General features: G+C 42.7%; 1 protein-coding gene and 1 long non-coding RNA gene across 3 annotated transcripts; one reads left to right on the top strand and one right to left on the bottom strand.

The window, feature by feature from the left end:
* Window positions 1-4,397: 4,397 nt before the first annotated feature.
* LOC144380498 (uncharacterized) lies at window positions 4,398-5,030 on the bottom strand. The gene is made up of 2 exons (XR_013444677.1): window positions 4,898-5,030; window positions 4,398-4,737 (listed from the first exon to the last, which is right to left on the bottom strand). It is a non-coding gene; the product is annotated as an uncharacterized LOC144380498 (long non-coding RNA).
* On the top strand, window positions 4,647-17,283 carry RBMX2 (RNA binding motif protein X-linked 2). 2 transcript variants are annotated; one of them, XR_013444676.1, is made up of 7 exons: window positions 4,647-4,750; window positions 4,945-5,060; window positions 6,172-6,223; window positions 11,335-11,464; window positions 13,333-13,510; window positions 13,970-14,553; window positions 15,402-17,283. XR_013444676.1 is itself a non-coding variant. In XM_036083618.2 (6 exons), exons 1-6 carry the CDS (start codon window positions 4,746-4,748, stop codon window positions 14,455-14,457), a joined length of 969 nt encoding a protein of 322 aa, XP_035939511.1. In that variant the 5' UTR covers window positions 4,647-4,745; the 3' UTR covers window positions 14,458-17,283. The 2 variants fall into 2 exon arrangements, 1 of the variants encoding a protein (XP_035939511.1); XM_036083618.2 differs by having other exon boundaries at window positions 13,970-17,283.
* The last annotated feature ends 383 nt before the right edge of the window (window positions 17,284-17,666 follow it).

Here is a 17,666-nt window from a genome sequence, read left to right as displayed (position 1 = left end):
CATCTTCATCTGTCCTCCTCCTCCTTGGTCTCCTTTGTTGGCTCCTTGGGTGCTTTAAACTCAACAATTTGCCAACCAAATTCATCTGTTTTCTCCCACCCCAGTCTTCCTCCCTGCCTTTCAACTGTCCCCTGCTGCACTGTAGCTTTCCCTGACACTCTGCTTTCCACCCCCACCTCCCTCTGACCCCCAGTAGTCAGAATTAATTGATTCCTCAACTGGTTCCAATGACATTTCACTCACACCTTCATTTTGACCCTCATCCCTTTGTATTATGTTTATTCACATATACAACTATCTGGCAACTTTGTGAGCTGTTCAAGGGCAGGGACTGGGTCTTGTGATCTTGTTTACTGTAGTATCCTCAGCATCTAGCCCAGCACCCGAGCACTCATAAACGTAATATACCTTTCTGTTGATGTCATGTGTGTTCTTTATTTTTTTTTAATATATTTTTTAGTTTAAAAAATACCAACATGGGCCACCCTCTCCTTAGCTGCTCCCTGAGGCAAACCACCATCATCTCTTGCCTGAATTATTGCAAAGCTTCCTAGTCTCCCTGACTCTACCCTAGGCACTCTCTCCAACCCACAGTTTGCAGCCAAGGTCATCCTGCTAAATTGTAAGCCAGATCAGAATGCTTTGTTGGTTTCTCACCTCACACTGAGTCAAATCTAAAGTTGATACCCAACATGTCCCTGCCTGATCTGTTCCTCTTACCCCACTTATCCTGTGCATAGTGGCTAAGGGTGCAGACGTTGGAGCCATACCACCTGGATTCAAATCCTGGCTCTACCACTGACCAGCTGTGTGACATAGGGCAAATGACCTCTCTGTGCCCCAATTTCCTCATCTGCAACATGGGATCATAGTATCTACCACATAGGATTGTTGTGAGAAGTAAATGTGTTAATGTATATAAAGTACCTAGAACAATGTCTGGTACATGGTGGGTATTAAATCAGATTTTGTTAAATAAACAAAAATCTGTCATTCTCTTTCTTGCCTGCTCCTCTCTAGCCACTCTGGCCTCCTTATTGTTTCTCAAACACACTCCTGTCTCAGGACCTTTGCACTTACTGTTCACTCTGCCTGAACATTCCTCTCCTGAACATCCCCATGACTTGCTCCCCATCTTCTTGCAGGTCTCTGCCTCCATGTCACCTTATCAGGGAGGGCTTCTTCGACCCATCACCTTTTTAAAATAGCAAAACTTTGTCACTCTCTGTCCCCTTACCCTTTATAGCACTTTTCAACGTTGGATGTATATTTATATGTTTATTTTCCTTCTTCCCCAAGAATGTAAACTCCATGAGGAAAGGAACTCTCCTTGCCTTGTTTATTGTTATAACCCTAGCACCTAGAACAGTGTCTAGCATGTAAAAGTTGTTCAATAAATATTTGTTGAATGAACAAAAGACAAAAGTGAGAAAATAAAGGTCATGCTCTGTCTGCCAAGATAACATGGCAATAAAAAATGTAAGTGATGGGGCAACTGGGTGGCTCAGTTGGTTAAGCGTCTGCCTTTGGCTCAGGTCATGATCCCAGGGTTCTGGGATCAAGCCCTGCATTGGGCTCTCTGCTCAGCAGGGAGCCTGCTTCTCCCTCTTCCTCTGCCTGCCGCTCCCCCTGCGTGTGCTCTCTGTCAAGTAAAATAAGTAAAATCTTTTAAAAAATAAAAATAAAAAATGTAAGTGATAATCTGGATAAAGGGAAGAAAATTCTAACAGTATAGAAAGAAACAAAGGGTAAGTAAAAGCTTCTCTCCTCCTTTCTTCATCTGCTTCCCCAAAGGTAACCATAGCTCTGTGTGTTTTCAATTTCATTAACCAATAGTTGTATTGGTTGCTTGCTATGTGTGCAGAAAAGTGTTTGAGGTGCTGAGGGCTTAAAAAGAAAGAACCTTTCTTTTCCAGGATCTCACACTCTTTCTGGGGAGATAACATGAAAATGTTATGATGTGCTGCAGAGTTCAGAAGTGGGAACCATCACTGTGTACTGATGAGGTCAGGAAATGTTTCCTGCTTCAGGGGTGCCTGGATGGGGGTTTGGAGCTTGGGCAGGTTTCAGAGAGAGAAGAGCCGTCCAGGGGTGTGGGGCTCTCCCAGCAGGGTGTCTAGGTTGGAAATGAAAGGAGCCCCTGAGGAAATGGATAGAAGTGAAACCTGGCTGAAGTTGAGGCTTTGTGTTGGGGAGCAGTGGGAGGAAAGACAGGAGAATAGGGGCCAAGGCAGTTCTATGAGTAGTGAAAGAACTAGAAGGCATGTGATAATGAAACAGAACTGTTGGGGCGCCTGGGTGGCTCAGTTGGTTAGGCATCTGCCTTCATCTCACGTCATGATCCCGGGGTCCTGGGATTGAGCCCCGTGTCTGGCTCCCTGCTCAGCAGGGAGCCTGCTTCTCCCTCCACCCCTCCCCTTCCACTCGTGCTCTGTCTCTCACTCTCTCTCAAATAAATAAGTAAATAAAATCTTTTTAAAAAAAGAAACAGAATTGTGACTAGATGAGATGCATTTTATAGACACTGCAGTAGCACAATTATTAGGACTTAGTGATTTGATAGATATCTTTGGGTGAGGAATAAGGATGACTGAAATATGAAACCCCTGTTTTGTACCTGGGCAACCAGGAAAATGGTGATAGCATTGCTTGAAATAGGGAAGTCAGGAGGGAAAGCTGTTTTGGGATGTGGTGTGGTGGGAAGTGAAGAGATGAAATTGGCTGGACATATTGCTTGGCCTTGCCTTGAATGTGAGGATTGCCTTTGGCTTCCTTAACATTGCCCAGAGGACCTAGACCTGAGCTGTCCATCCAGTGGGTGCTAAATCAATGTTACTGGTGGAGATCACTAGTAGCCACCTTGAATAGCAAACCCTGGTCCTCCTCTCAGATGCTAAGATCAGAGGGTCCCCTCGATCCTCATCCCCTTTCCACTTAGACTTGTGGATATCTCTAGGCATCATCTTACCTACCAATTCCTACCAATTGGAAGCATGTTGATGGAGATGTCCCAGGTAACCTGGGATGGTTTTAAGTTCTCCCAGGTTCAGAATATCTCTGCTGAACCTACTAGCTAGATAGTAGCAATCTTCCCACGCCCTCCTCCAACTAAATTGTCCTTCCCTTTGGTTGGTCTTAATCTCCTCTTTCACTTCAGCTTCCTTTTGAACCCTCCTGATGACCAAGACACAGGTTTAGCCCTATTTCTCTCATTTCACAGTTGCCTGAAGAATCCAGCCAGATAATGCTGCATGCTAGTTTACCACTTTGCAGTGGCTACTTCAACCCTACAACTAAGCAACCTAAGATTCCCAGGAGCAGATGAAACCTGTATGCAATCTGTCACTGTTTAGTTTTCATTGCCAAGATAATTTCACAAAGTTAATGAATAGCTGGTTTGGACTGGGGGAGGGGCACAAACACAGAATGAATGAAGAGAAACTGTCATTGGTGGGGAGTTTCCTGCTTTTTGGCAGGACATGGGTAGATGGTGAGTCATTGAGGGTAGAGTTGTCATCATCACCATCATCATCAGAGTACTTGGTGAAGTGCCTAATTTCTGGGGTTCTGAGCTAGGCTTACAAAGAGAACTACACAGCTCTGGAACTTCATTTTTATACCAGGCGTGGTCTGATACCAGTTATTGATGAGGACACATGCAAGACAGAGTCAAAGCTTCAATATGGCTTAAATCACACATTATATGCCACCATCTCTTCTATGGATTCCTGGTTATCTCCGGAGTGAAATCTACCAAGCAAATTTATCTTGTCTCCTCAATGATATTAGCTCCTTCGGGCAGAGAACCTCACCTTACATTCCTGTCTACAGACATGCCTTATAGGACAAATATAGATACTCAGTAAGAACTGATTAAATCAACCAGACCTGATAGGTAGAGGCAGAGTACCTCCTTTGAATTAACTAATTAACTCCTTTGAATCTCAGTTTCTTCCTCTGTAAAATGAGGAGGGTAATTGTATGTATAGACTCTATGGGGGTGGTTGTGAGGATGGAGGGCCAGTACATGTGAATTTCTTAGCACACAATCTAGCATCTGCTCAATTATTAGCTTTTTCACTATTTCTTTCTGCCTCCTGCTTAAGTAGGAGCGAGACAATGGAAAAGGGTGGGTGAGGGTAACAGCTCTTAACACAAATCTGGGTATTCAATTCAGCCTATGGAGGCACACTGGTCAGTTGCCTGTGCATTTGAATTTGAGGAAGAAAAAAAAAGATTTACCCTCTCACATATCTTCTTCACTTTTCTGCTGTAATTCCTGAACAGGGATGCTTTGATGGGTGTGTGTGTGCGTGAGCAATTGGCTGGGAATGAAGCCCCAGTAGGGATTTGCACTGAGAGCAAGCAAAGGCTGGGACTAAAGTCGCCATAACGGGCACATTTTTCAGTCTTTATTCAGCAAACATTTATAGCTAGCCCAATCAATGCCAGGCGTCGTGCAGGGGCTGAGGGTCCTATAATAAACCCGGCTCACACCCACGTCCCCGTTCCACAGAGGGACGGACCGAGGGACTAGACAAAAATTCTTTGGTGGAGCGAAACACGCAGAGCGAGGAGTCCCCTCCCGCGCTACTGCGCAAGCGCCACACCCCGGCGCGGCCCAGCTCTTCCGGCGCGACGCGAGCTCCGCGGAGTCCAATGGGAGCGCTGCGTCGGGGCTGCGCACGCGCGGTGCAGACTCGCCCGGAAGTCAGTGTCTCGGTGCTGAGCGCGAACCTGAGAAGATGAAGTAAGGACTCAGTTTACCTCTGAAGAAGTAGGGATGGGCCGCGGGAGGTGGCCCACCAGGGCTGGGGTGGTAGAGCGTCTGCCGGGCCGAGGGATGGGAGAGGCGCAGAGACTGGAAAACTAGTCCCCTAGTTTTGCTCACCCTTACCTCTGGCCAGGCCGCACTTCAGGTCCGGTTTTCCGCCCTCTCTGCAGCCCTTTAACTAAAGTGAAGCTGATCAACGAGCTGAATGAGCGTGAGGTCCAGCTTGGGGTGGCAGATAAGGTGTCCTGGCACTCCGAGTACAAAGACAGCGCCTGGATCTTCCTGGGTGAGGTCCACATCTTTCCCCTGCACGGCTGCTCCTCCTCTCCTGGCCTACTTCCTAACCTTTCAGTATTCCCGCCTTTCATTCCTCCCGGCATTCATCACGCACTTTTATTTCCTTCTGCTGGCTGCCCCGTAAATCCGTTTTCCGTATCTCTTTTCTCTCCCATTTTTAGTTTGCTCCCCCTGCCAAACCAGTGTCCATGATAGTTACCCTTTGCCATTCACTGTGGTAAGAGTCTTGCCACTTGGTTTCTTGGTTTCAGAGACCATTGTTATACCGCGTCCCCCTATTACACAGCTGAGGAAACAGGTGCAGGGAAGTTAATGGACTTACGTAAGGTCACATAGCTAGTAAGTGGGACAACCAGCACTATGGGATTCTAGAACTCATGGTCTCAGGCACGATCCTGTATTACTGCTAGTCCCCTGCCCTTTCCCCTTCCATCAGAATTCATTTTCCTCATCTAATTAGCTCCTGCCTTCTGCCCATGGCCATATTGTCATCTCTATATTCACTTTGTGTCACTTCCAGTAATTTGACAGTTTGTTCTGTTATATTGTGCTAAGCACTTTATATCCATTGTTTTATTTAATTCTTACAATTCTGTAAAGTAAGTACCAAAGTCCCCATTTTACAGATGAGGAAGGAAAGATTTGCAGGGGAATTTATTTCCTATGAAATGCTGAACAGTTGTCTATAAAGACAACTAAGGATTATAAACTCCTTAGTCTATGTGAGGTGGGGTTAATATTTTCATATTTAAACTGATTTTTGGATCTTAGCTGTGAATTTGTGGGTAAAGAGCAGGTGAGTTCAAGATATGTTTGTCGAAGCAGAGTTTTATGCCAGAAACTATCTGCTTTGTCCATAAGATTTTGGGTGTGAGGAGTATTTGGTTAGCGGGGACACCAACCTTTCCACAAAGTTAATCACTCCTTTTGCTGCACTAATGCTGCACCTTATGTATGCTTCTGTTGTGTCATCAGACTGTGAGTTCTTTGAGGGCAGGCTCTGTGGCTTACTCTTCTTTGCACCCCCCAGTGCCAGTGCATGGTATGTAGTAGACACTTGGTAAATGTTTGTGGAACTGAAATGTGGTTTTCTCTTCTAGGAGGGCTTCCTTATGAACTAACTGAAGGGGACATCATCTGTGTGTTCTCACAGTAAGTCCTTTTTCATTTCCTGCCTTCTGGGTCACCAGAGTATGCTTCCGTAATACATTTTGTGGCATCACAGAATCCATTTATTTTATTGTAGGCTCACTGGCCTCCCTGCATGGGGAGGGCTGGAGCTTCTGCTTTAGTCTAGATGAGCCCCAGGACATGGTTGTAGAACTCTTCCAATATGGACAATCCAAGAAGTTGGATGATTTAGGAGGCTGTCTTGGGGATTCTGGTCTGTTTTTATTGCTTCTTCAGTGAGGCTTGTTCAGCCTGGGCCAACACCAGAACAGACTGGAACTCACAGGAAGCTACCATGTTGGGCTCTTTGGGCTCCTGCAAACTAAGGGTTATCCATGATCACAGAGCCCTTCTGGCTTACACCTGTGTGGTGTTGCAGGATTAGGGCAAAGCACAGAAGAATGGGAGAAAAAGCAAAAGGTTTAGGCAGTAGTTTGTTTTCTTTGTTTCTAGATGAGCATAAGGTTACTGAGCAGAGCCAGTCTCTTTACCCAGAAGCTGAGAATTATAGGCTGTTGAGGAACAAGAATGAATAGGTCAACCATATATTCTTCATTCCGCTATGAGATGAAAGCAGCAGCATTGGGTGGGAGAGCGTCTTGGCAGCTTGCTCTGGTTGTGGTAGCTGGTAGAGAGGGGCTGGGCCCAACCCAGAGCTACACAGAGTGGTTAGACAGTCTGTAAGGCCAGAGGGGCCCCGAGGGCAGAGGACTGTTGCAGAGAAGTTGGACAGCATGTACAGGCAGAGGACCACGGCAGAAGGGTTTGGGGAAGCAAACACAGTCAGCCATGGCAGGGGATGGTTGGGCCGTCCGATAGGAGGAGGACCCTGGCTGAGTGATCGGGCAGCATATGGGGGAGAGGGCCATGGGAAAGCAATTGGGCAATACACATTGAAGGCCATGGGAGAGGGCCTCCGCAGCCCACACTGCAGAGCGCCCAGAGAGGGACAGAGGCTGTTTCCTCCTACTTCTGGGGAGCTGGAAGGTCACAGCGGGTGCAGCCTGTAATTTCCACCCCTTATGATACCTCTGCCTGGTCCAGCCTTCCATCTAGAGGCTGTTTTTGTCTTATTTGCATTGAGTGATGATCAGCTAGTGTGTTTGTTTATTCTAATTCTCTCTTCTGGCTGTACACATTGCTCTCCATGAAGATTGCCTTTGCCGTTGGTAACAGTGGTTTTCAAAAAATGTTTTGTTTTCTGATTATCAAGGTAATATGTAATCACTATAGAACATTTGGCAAAAAGGGAAAGCATAGAGAAGAAACCAGAATGTACTTTAAGGAAAAACCGTTAACATTTTGGTGTATTTCTTTATCATCTTTTTTTTTTAAATGTTGGGCATTATTTGCTGTTATAAATTGTATTGCATTTTAGTGTATATATATATATATATACACACACTATATGTATACATATATATATTTAGTATATACATTATAGTATATGTATATACATATTTAGTATATACATTGTAGTATATACATCCTTTGTATGCATTGCTGATAGTTTCCTTAGTGAAATTACTAGATCAGCATTTTTAAGATGTTTTGTAAATATGGCCAAATTGCTCTCTGAGAAGGTTGTATCAGTTTCTACTCTCACTAGAATGCCCATTTTTCTGAATCCTAATTGGCAGTGGTTATTTTAAAAAAACATTTGTCGTATGGTTTCTCATTATGAGTTTACTTTGCCTTTATTTAATCATCAGTGAAGTAGAACATCTTTTCATAGATTTACATGCCATTATTTCTTGTTTTTTGTAAGTTGTCTTTTCATATCCTTTGCTTGTTTTCTACTGTTGATGTGTTCCTCATTTTCTTAGTGATTTTACAAAAGCTCTTAATGGTTTCAACTCTGTTATACCACTTTGTTATGTATTGTGTTACTGTGGACTAATTTTACTTAATTTGATGTGTTTTACTACATTGCCATCATTATTATTTCTTGACGCTCAGATTGTCCCAATTTGGTCTGTAGGAGTCCGTTTAAACGAGTTCCTATATTCTCTTTACTTTTTATTTGGAAATAATTTCAGGCTTAAAATAGGAAAGTTATAAAGTAGTGTAAAGAATACCTGTTTCCCCTTCACTTAGAATCCCCAGATGTTAACATTTTACTATATTTGGTTTGTCATTTCTCCCCACATATACCTATTATTTTTTTCTGAACCGTTTGAGAGTCAGTTGCAGGCATGATGCCCATTTATCCCTAAATTCTTCAATATTTGTTTCCCCCCAAAACAAGAGCATTCTCTTGTTTAACCTCAGTATGGTGATTAAATTCAGGAAGTTAACACTGATCTAATCCATAGACTTTATTAAGCTTTACCAGTTGTCCTGATGATGTTCTTTATAGCAAAAAGGAAAAAAATTACTTTCTGGTCTTTTATCTGTGATATGAGTTGTAAATATTTTCTCCTATTTTGTCATTTGTCTTTTGACTTTGTTGTGGGGTTTTTTTTTTTTTTTTGCTGTGCAAAATTTAAAAAAATTTATTCATGTGTTTAAATTATATGGTAAAATTGACTTTTTTAAGGGAGTGTACAGTCCTGTGAGCTTTAATACGTGTATAGATTTGTGTAGTCACCCCCACAGTTAGGATGAAGAACAATTCCATCCCCCCAAAAAACTCCTTTGTGCAGACCCTGTATAGTCTCACACTCTAGTGTTTTATATGGTCAGATTTATCAGTCTTTTTTTGTTGCTTCTGGATTTTGAGTCATAATTAGATAGTATTTCTCCCCACCCACCCATCTGTGTTCCCTTCTAGTACTTGTATGGTTTCAATTTTATGCATTGAAATCTCTGATCCATTTAGAGTTATTCTGATGTATAGTGTGAGACACGGATCCAATTTCATGTTTTTTCAATGGCTATCCAGTTGTCCCAATATTTATAAAAAAGTTCATATTTTCCCCCAGCAAATTGGGATGTCACCCATATCATCTTACTAATTTTTCCATATATACTTGAGTCTCTTTCTTGGCTTTCTATTCTGTTCTATTGGTCTGTCTGTCTCTTCATGTACCAGTACCACACTAATTAATCACAATGTTTTCAGTGTGTTTAGTATCTGGGAGAGTTACTCTCCCTCATTGTTCCTTTTTTAAAGTTTTTCCATCTACTCTTACATGTTCATTTTTCCATGAGAACTTTAGAATCAACTTATCCAGCTCCAGGAAAGTAAAACACAACTTGTACTACATTAAATTTAAGTATTAACTTGGGGGAAGATGTTACTGTCTTTAAGATGTTGAGTCATCCTATCCAAAAACAAGGGATGTCTTTATATTTGTTCAAATCTGTGTGTGTGTCTTTCAGTTTTAAAAAATTTTCTCTATATAGACTTTATACATTGCTTGTTGCTAAGTTTATTTCTAAGTATTTTAAGTTTTTTGTTGCTAATACAAATGGGGTTTCTCTTTGGTTATATCTTCTAACTGATTATCGTTTTTGTAAGAGAGTGTTTTATTTTTTTAACTTTATATCCTGTTACCTTACTGAATTATTCTACTGTTTGTTTTTATCATTGTTTATCATTAATTCTCTTGGGTTTTCTATACATACTATTATATATAAATCTTCAAATAGAGATAGTTTTACTTTTTCATTTTTTTACATCTGTTTTCTCCTGTCTAATTGCACTGGCCTATACCTACAATGTCAAATAGTGTTAAATAGTTCCTGACCTTAGTTGAATCAGCTCCAGTACAGGTTTCCCCTGCTATCCGGAGGTAGAGTGTTCTGTGAAAGCTTTCTAAGCTAAAACGGCATAAAGTGATGAAGCAGTTACCATGTCATAAGAGTGAAAATCCTCTTCAGCTTTCTTTCAGTTGGTGAAAACAGGTACTAATGTAGGTCTTTTGTAAAAGCGAAGTGACATAAAATGAACATTCGGGTAGCGGGGGAAACCTGTATTTTCTGTTAGGTAAGATGCTACTGTATTTTCTGTTAGGTAAGATGCTAGATATCTGGCCGGAATGTATGTATGTAATCATGTTATTAAGTATCCACCAATTCCTATTTTATTTTTATGACTTTACTTTTTAATTTATGAATCTTTAACTTATCTGGAATTTAACTTTGTATAAGGAGTAAGGTTGAATTTTTTTCTATTTTCTCTTAATTTCTGCTTTTATCTTTATTAACTCCCATCTGCTTTCCTTCGATTTGTTTTCTTTTATATTCATTCTGCCTTTTTAACAGTAAAATTCTCTAAGGTTACAGATTTTTCTGAGTGTGGTTTTAGCTGCATCCCATAAGTTTTGGTATATATTCTTCTCATTTTTGTTATTTTTTAAGTAATCTGCTGTTGATTTTTTTTCTTTATTTCACTTTCATCCAGTTGTTAGCTAGGAGAGTAGGTTTCAAGTTCTAGCTAGTAGGGTATTTTTTATTTAAATTATTATTTCCAGCTGGATAGCATTGTGATTGGAGAACATATTCTGTTCTGTTTTTAGAAGTTATTGAGCTTTATTTTGTAGTCAGTTTTAATACATAATTCATGGATTCTTGAGAAGAAATTGTCCTCTTTTTGTAAGATTCAAATATATCTATATATCCACTGGTTTGACATTAATATTTGTTACCAACATAATTGTTATTTATTTATATTTATGTTATATAATTATATATTGATATTAATTCATCTGACCTTATTTTTACCAATTTTATGTGTTATAAACTTAAGTAGTATGTTAAAATATCTCATAACCTTTGTTACCAGTTTCTCTTTGTATTTTTAATAGTTTCTTTAATTAAATTTTTGATTTGTGAGCTTATGCATAAAGGTTCACGACATATCTTTGTAATATATCAGGACCTTTTTCAGTGTAAAAGAGCTCTCTTAGTCCCATTTAAATATCTTTTTTGGCCTTGAATTCATCTTTGATCTTAATATTACCACCCATTTTGTAATTGGGTGTTCCTGCTCTGTCCTTGTCTAATTTTTATTTTTAACCTTTTTATGTTATCTTGTTCTAGATGTGTCTCCTGTACAGATTATATTATTTGAATTTTGTTTTGTCATTCAGTCTGAAAGTTTTTGCATTTTAAATCAATAGTGTCTTACTCTTTTATAAAATAAATAGATATGGGGAGATTGTTAACATTAATCTGGTGCGGGACAAGAAGACTGGGAAATCCAAAGGATTCTGTTTCCTTTGCTATGAAGACCAGAGGAGCACAATTCTGGCTGTTGACAATTTTAATGGGATCAAGGTGAGTGTGTTCACTAAGCAGGATTTGGCTGGACTTTCCCTGTATGTACGTGTTCGGTTTAATTTCCCACCTGATTGCCACAGGTTCAAAGGCAGTACTGGTCACCTGGGTGCGTTGAGAGAGTCACAGAGGTGTGGGGACATACTGACCAGGAAATGATCCCAGGAAATAATTTCATTGGCGTATGACCCTGCTAACACTTGTTCCTTTTCCTCATGTTCATCTTCCCAGGAGCATAGGTACCATGCCCCCCACTCCCACCCAAGCCTCTGGTTTCTCACCTTTCCATTCTCAAACCCCACTCTCATCTCTGATGTATTGGGCAACAAAGAGACTTCCATGCTATGCTCTGTCAGGGGATTTGGGGCTCTCTCATGGCTTCATGCTCTAAGACATAGCTTTGTGGGTCTGTCATATATCTCCACTGACTTAGCATTGCTGGGCCCTGGAAATTCTCTAGTTAAAAGTCTGATGACAAATTCTACAAAAGTAACTCATTCTGAAGTTGTTTCTCCTCTGTTCGCTCTTACTCCACCCTTGGCCTGAGAGAAGGTGATGGGCAAGTCAGGCTTATGTATGCTCTACCTGGTTCCGATGCTTATTTAGGAAAAGCACTGCAGTTGGTTAAGCATTGTCATAGCTTGGGGGGGGGGGCGTGTGACTTTTGATTTGGAGAGTTTGTCACTGATTGCACCAGTATGGAATAGCTGGTGACTATAGGACAGGGTGGAACAAGGTACTAGGCTTGATTTTTAAGAGAGCCAGCAGTCAAATGGAGTCACCATAAAAGGGAGGTTTTCAAAAATGTTTTCAAAAGGGGAATAGGAAAGATGACCAACTGCTCAGGCTTAAAGGTAAGAATAAAAATCTGCTCTTGTGTGGGAACAATAAAAGCCAGACTTTTAAAATTTTGGATGATTTTGCCTATAGAATAGGTCTGTATCTGCCTGAATTTTTTTAAGATTTTATTTATTTGAGAGAGAGAGAGAGAGAGACAGAAGGAGCAGGGGGAGGGGCAGAGGAGAGGGAGAAGCAGGCTCCCCGCTGAGCAAGGAGCCCGACATGGGGCTCGATCCCTGGGGCTCGATCCCTGAGGCTCGATCCCTGAGGCTCGATCCCGGGAGTCTGGGATCGTGACCTGAGCTGAAGGCAGACGCTCAACTGACTGAGCCACCCAGGTGCCCTGCCTGAATGTTTTTAAGTGAGGGGTTAATTTTTGTTGTTCACCCAGAGAGTTGTGATTCACAGCAAAAATATCAGTGTGAGCCAGTTGTCCATTATGGTGGGGGTAGAGCAAGGTGTGAGGGCTTAAGAAAAAAGCTTCCTTCCCCCTTTCTAGCTATTGGTCTTCCTTGGCCTCATCCTGACTGCTGTATCAAGAAAACAGCTGCAGCACTGCACTTGATTTCAGGAATTCTTTCTAGCTGCCAGGCCACAGTATGTTTTACTGTGAATAAATGTTACAGATTGAGGGCAATTCATTGTTTATGCATGTAAATTCTCATTTTCCCCTGCTGCTTGTGCTTTGGGGCAGTACTGCCCAGCCTTTCTTCACTTAATGGCACACGTAGAACATGAAGGTTATTGTGTGGCACACTGGGGTAAACTGAGGAGGCTGTCTGGTACAAGTGCCTCAGGGACTCCAGCTGCCCCAGGCCCTACCTGTCTGCCCCAAGGGCTGAGCAAATTATTATCTAGGTATATGTGCTGTGACACATCAGTTGGGCAGGTCTCCTTTAGAGTAATTTCCCCAGAAATAGAATTAGCAGGAAGGTAAAGGGTGTGGTTCAAACCATGGCTTTTGCAGCTGGGTTCAAATAGTTCAACGGGAGGGCCATCTCTGCTGAAGCACTGCCTGTCTGTCTTAGATCAAAGGAAGAACTATTCGAGTGGATCATGTGTCCAACTATCGAGCTCCCAAGAACTCTGAAGAAATAGATGATGTGACCAAAGAACTCCAGGAGAGGGGCTGTGGGGCCCACACCCCCTCAGTGAGTTCATCTGAGGGTTCTGAAGATGACAAACTGACAAAAAAACACAAAAAAGGTAAAGCGTTAAGACCCAAGAGAAGATTCTGGGTAGTCTTAGTGATTGCTCTTCCTAGCGTTCACTGAGAGTTGATAATCATTTCTCACGTATGAAGGGGAAAGGTGTGGGGAACCTTACTTTAACTGGGAAAAGAGAGGTGTCAGTGGAAGACTAATATTAAGGGCTGAATTCTGTCTCCTCCAAATTCATATGTTGAAGTCCTAATCCCGCAGTGCCTCAGAATGTGACTGTATTTGGAGGCAGCGTCTTCAGACAGGTAATTAAGGGTGAGAATTGCCTTATACAGCAACTTGACATATCAAGGGGGACAGACCTCCAAGTTGGCTTCTCGGAGACACTTTCTGGAAGTGTCGATTACGACTGCTTGCCACCGCTTGCCAGCAGTGCTTTCCTTTTGCATACTCTCCCCTCCTCCATCTTCCTTTCCTCATTGGTTGTGCCCCTTTTTTCCTCCAGACAAAAAGGAAAAAAAGAGAAGAAAGAAAGACAAAGAGAAGTCTGACCGGGAGGTACAGGCGGAGCAGCCAGCCCCCTCTTCGCCACCCAGAAACAAGATGGTAAAGGAAAAGGACGACCGTGGCTCTACAAAGCACAGCAAGAACTCAGAGTGGGGTCAGAAGTCAGAGCCCAGGGAGGTGCGGAAGCACCAGCCCAGCTCTCCCGAGGTCGGGGCGACCTGCCGCGGTGGAGCAGGGGACAGAGAGAGGGAGCCGAAGAAGGAGAAGCTGAAGCATGAACATAGGTCCTCAACCAGAGAAGAAAAGAACAGAGATAGAGACTGGGGCCGAAGCTCAGACACACACTCCAGCCGGCCCAATGGGCGTCCTGAGGGGCGTAGTCAGCGAAGTAGAAGTAGGAGCCGAGAGAGGTCCCACAGGCCGAAGAGGGCCCGGCACTCGTGGGACCAGGAGTCCTCTAACCCCGGTGACCGCAGACACCACTGAAGCTGCGGCCTCTCTCTCTTCCCGGTAGAACTGGAACTGGAAATGAACTTGGTCTTTAAAATGCAATCATACTCAAGTTATGCTTTTACTGTTAATGTAAGTAAAATATCTGAGGCCGAATTCTTCCAATCCCTTGAGTATTAGAGTCATCGAGAGCTGTAGTTTTAACAGCCTCATAGGCCTGGATTTTTGAGCGAAATCCATTGTTCCTGGGAATATGCTCAGTACTTACCAGAGGAGGTATCCTAAATTTGGTTTCATAAATGTGGTCCTTGAATTTACGACCCCAGTGTATGATGAAATTGCCAGGAAAGGGGAAATAGCAGGCAATTCTAGAATTCTAGTTTTTGTGCTAGAGGTGTAGGTGACCTTTCCAGTTGGCAGGTACAGCCGTGCGTAGAGAAGGGTGGTTTAACTAGGTCTAGACAGCTCGATGTGAATGGGATGGTGATTCTCAACGCCAGGCCGCTCCCTCTGCACCCCACCCTCTTTTTAAAAAATTTTTAAACGTCTCTTTTTTAACATCCACGCACCTCCTTGCTATTTATTTATTTATTTATTTATTTTTATTGAGATGAAATTCACATAACATCAAATTAACCATTTTGAAGGGAACAATTCAGTGGCATTTGGTACATTCATAGTGTGCCAAACTACCGCTCCTGTGTAGTTCGAAAACATTTCCATCACCCCAGAATGAAACCCTGTGCCCATGAAGCAGTTACTCTCCATTCCCTCCTCCTCGTCCCTGTCGACTACCGGTCTGCTTTCCATTTCTGTGGAACTACCTATTCTGGACATTTTATATAAGTGGAATCGTACAACATATGGCCCTTTTGTGTCTGGGCCATACTTAGTATGTTGTTGAGCTTCATCCGTGTTGTAGCATGGATCAGCACTTTGTTCCTTTTTATTTTAAGATTTTTAAAAATTTATTTTTTCAGAGCGAGAGAGCACAAGCAGGGGGAGCGGCAGGCAGAGGGAGAAGCAGGCTCCCCGCTGAGCAAGGAGCCCGATGTGGGACTCCATCCCAGGACCCTGGGATCATGACGTGAGCCGAAGGCAGACGCTTCACCAACTGAGCCACCCAGGCGTCCCAGGACTTCATTCCTTTTTATGGCTGAATAATATCCCATTGTATGGATAGACTACATTTTGTTTGTCCATTCCTCAGTGGATGGACATGTGGGTTGTTTCTACCTTTTGGCTAGCCAGCTCCCTTTCCGAGTTTCAGACCTACCAGGCTACTTGTGGGCTGAGTTTCCTTTTCAAGTAGCTGTTATTGCTGAGATGGGAATACTTTGTCAGCTTCGTTGCATATCTCTCTGGTCTCCTTGGCAGTTTTTTCTCATTTGGAGAATCTTGTCCTTTTATTTTATCAATCAGTCCCTTATGAGTTAGGTAGGAATAAATTCACAGGACCTTAATACTGCTGCTGAATCACTAAAATTGAACTTCTGACCCTGCAAAACAAAGGAATAGAGCTTTAATAGTGAGCACATTTAATTAGTTTACCTGGTATGTTAGTTTGGGTCCAAGATTAGATGTGTGAGAGATTTTTTTTTTTTTTTTAAGGGGAAAATGCCCATGAAAGAAAATGGGAAAGGAGGTTGGAGGAGTCTGGGAAAGCAGTCAGACTCTGATAGAGGTCTAACCTCTGGAGAAGAGGGAAGGCAAGAAGGAAGGTTGGGTAGGAAAAGTCTCACACTGCCGTGGAGTTCTGAGAATGGGTCAGCCAGACCAATGATGCGGTGAGTCCTTGAGGCAGAGCACCTATCATGAGGAGTCCCGCGAGATCAGCCTTGGGAAGCGGGAGTCCTTGCTCTTGGGCCTTTGTCAGTCGTGTGGCTCTGTGTTTATGTGTCCTTTGTGCCAGTTGTGTGGTGGCCGCTGACCAAAGGCCCGTGCGCCTGGCTTAGCCACTGTGTCTGCTTGGCAGTTCAGTGCCTCTTCCATGGTGGATGCTCTGATGGCTGTTAGCATGGGATACAGAACTAGTCACGCTTTGCTCCTCCCACGTGTCAGTCCACAGTCTTCACACCAGCTCTCCTTGTCTCTGATCTTCAGCCCTGGTCCTTCCAGTCCCCCAACGAGACGGCCAGGCCATTGGCCACTGCCCAGGAGTCTGCATATCCGATAAATATTCTCACGTTAGGCTGCTTCTTTTATACCAAGTCAGGTGCACTGCTTGAGGTCCTGTCCATTAGACAAGTTTTCCTTCTGCACCCCTGAATGTGGCTGTAATGCAGATACCATTCATCTTCACTTTGTACCCACGTACTGAGCTGACCCACCTATAAACCCAGCTCAAGCTGTTTTCTGCCTCTGCTGGTCACACAGGAACCCCCATTTGGCTATAGGTGCAAAGATATAGGGGCTACCATTCTCTGTGTCTTTTAGGGTCTTAATAGTTGCACTGATCTACTCTGTCTCCCCTGAGATGTAATATTGTTTTATCTATCAATTAGGGTTTTACCAGGAAAACAACCAGTAGGATATATGTATCCTGCTGTAAGCCAATTCCTAATGAGAAAGCCTACAGGCATACCTCATTTTATTGTGCTTTGCTTAATTGTGCTTCACAGATAACTGTTGTGGTTATTTTTATACAAATTAAGGGTTTGTGGCAACCCTGTGTTGAACAAGTCTTGGTGTCATTTTTCCAACAGCATTTTCTCACTTCATTTCTCAGATTTTGGTAATCACATTTTAAACTTTTTTCATTATGATTACATTTGTTATGGTGATCTGTGATCAGTGGTTATGATTCATTGAAAGCCCAGATGATGGTTAGTAATTTTTAGCAATAAAGTATTTTTAAATTAAGGTATGCACATTGTTTTTTTTTTTTTAACACATAATGTTATTGCACACTTAATAGACTACAGTATAGTGTAAACATCAGTTTTATATGCACTGGGAAATGAAAAGATACAAGTGACTTGTTTTATTGTGGTCTGGAACTGAACCCCCAATAGCTCTGAGGTAGGTGTGTGTGTGTGTGTGTGTGTGTGTGTGTGTGTGTGTGTAGGGCAAGGAATTGAATTATGCAGTTGTAGGGACTGATTAGGCCAGTCTGAAGTTTGTAGGGCAGGCCGGCAGGCTGGAAACACTTGGACAGGAGCTGAAACTGTGGTCCACAGGCAGAATTTCTTCAGGGAACTGCTATTAAGTTCTTCAACTGATTGCACAAGGCCCACCCTGATTAT

Source organism: Halichoerus grypus, chromosome X, assembly GCF_964656455.1.
Source record: "Halichoerus grypus chromosome X, mHalGry1.hap1.1, whole genome shotgun sequence".
Lineage (NCBI taxonomy): Eukaryota > Metazoa > Chordata > Mammalia > Carnivora > Phocidae > Halichoerus > Halichoerus grypus.
This window is presented reverse-complemented; position numbering and strand designations above follow the sequence as displayed.

Bases quoted from the DNA above. Each gene is read 5' to 3' on its own strand.
- RBMX2 (XM_036083618.2), top strand. The intron at 5,061-6,171 runs GTGAGGTCCACA...TTTCTCTTCTAG, and splicing joins CAGCGCCTGGATCTTCCTGG to GAGGGCTTCCTTATGAACTA. The intron at 13,511-13,969 runs GTAAAGCGTTAA...TTTTTCCTCCAG, and splicing joins GACAAAAAAACACAAAAAAG to ACAAAAAGGAAAAAAAGAGA.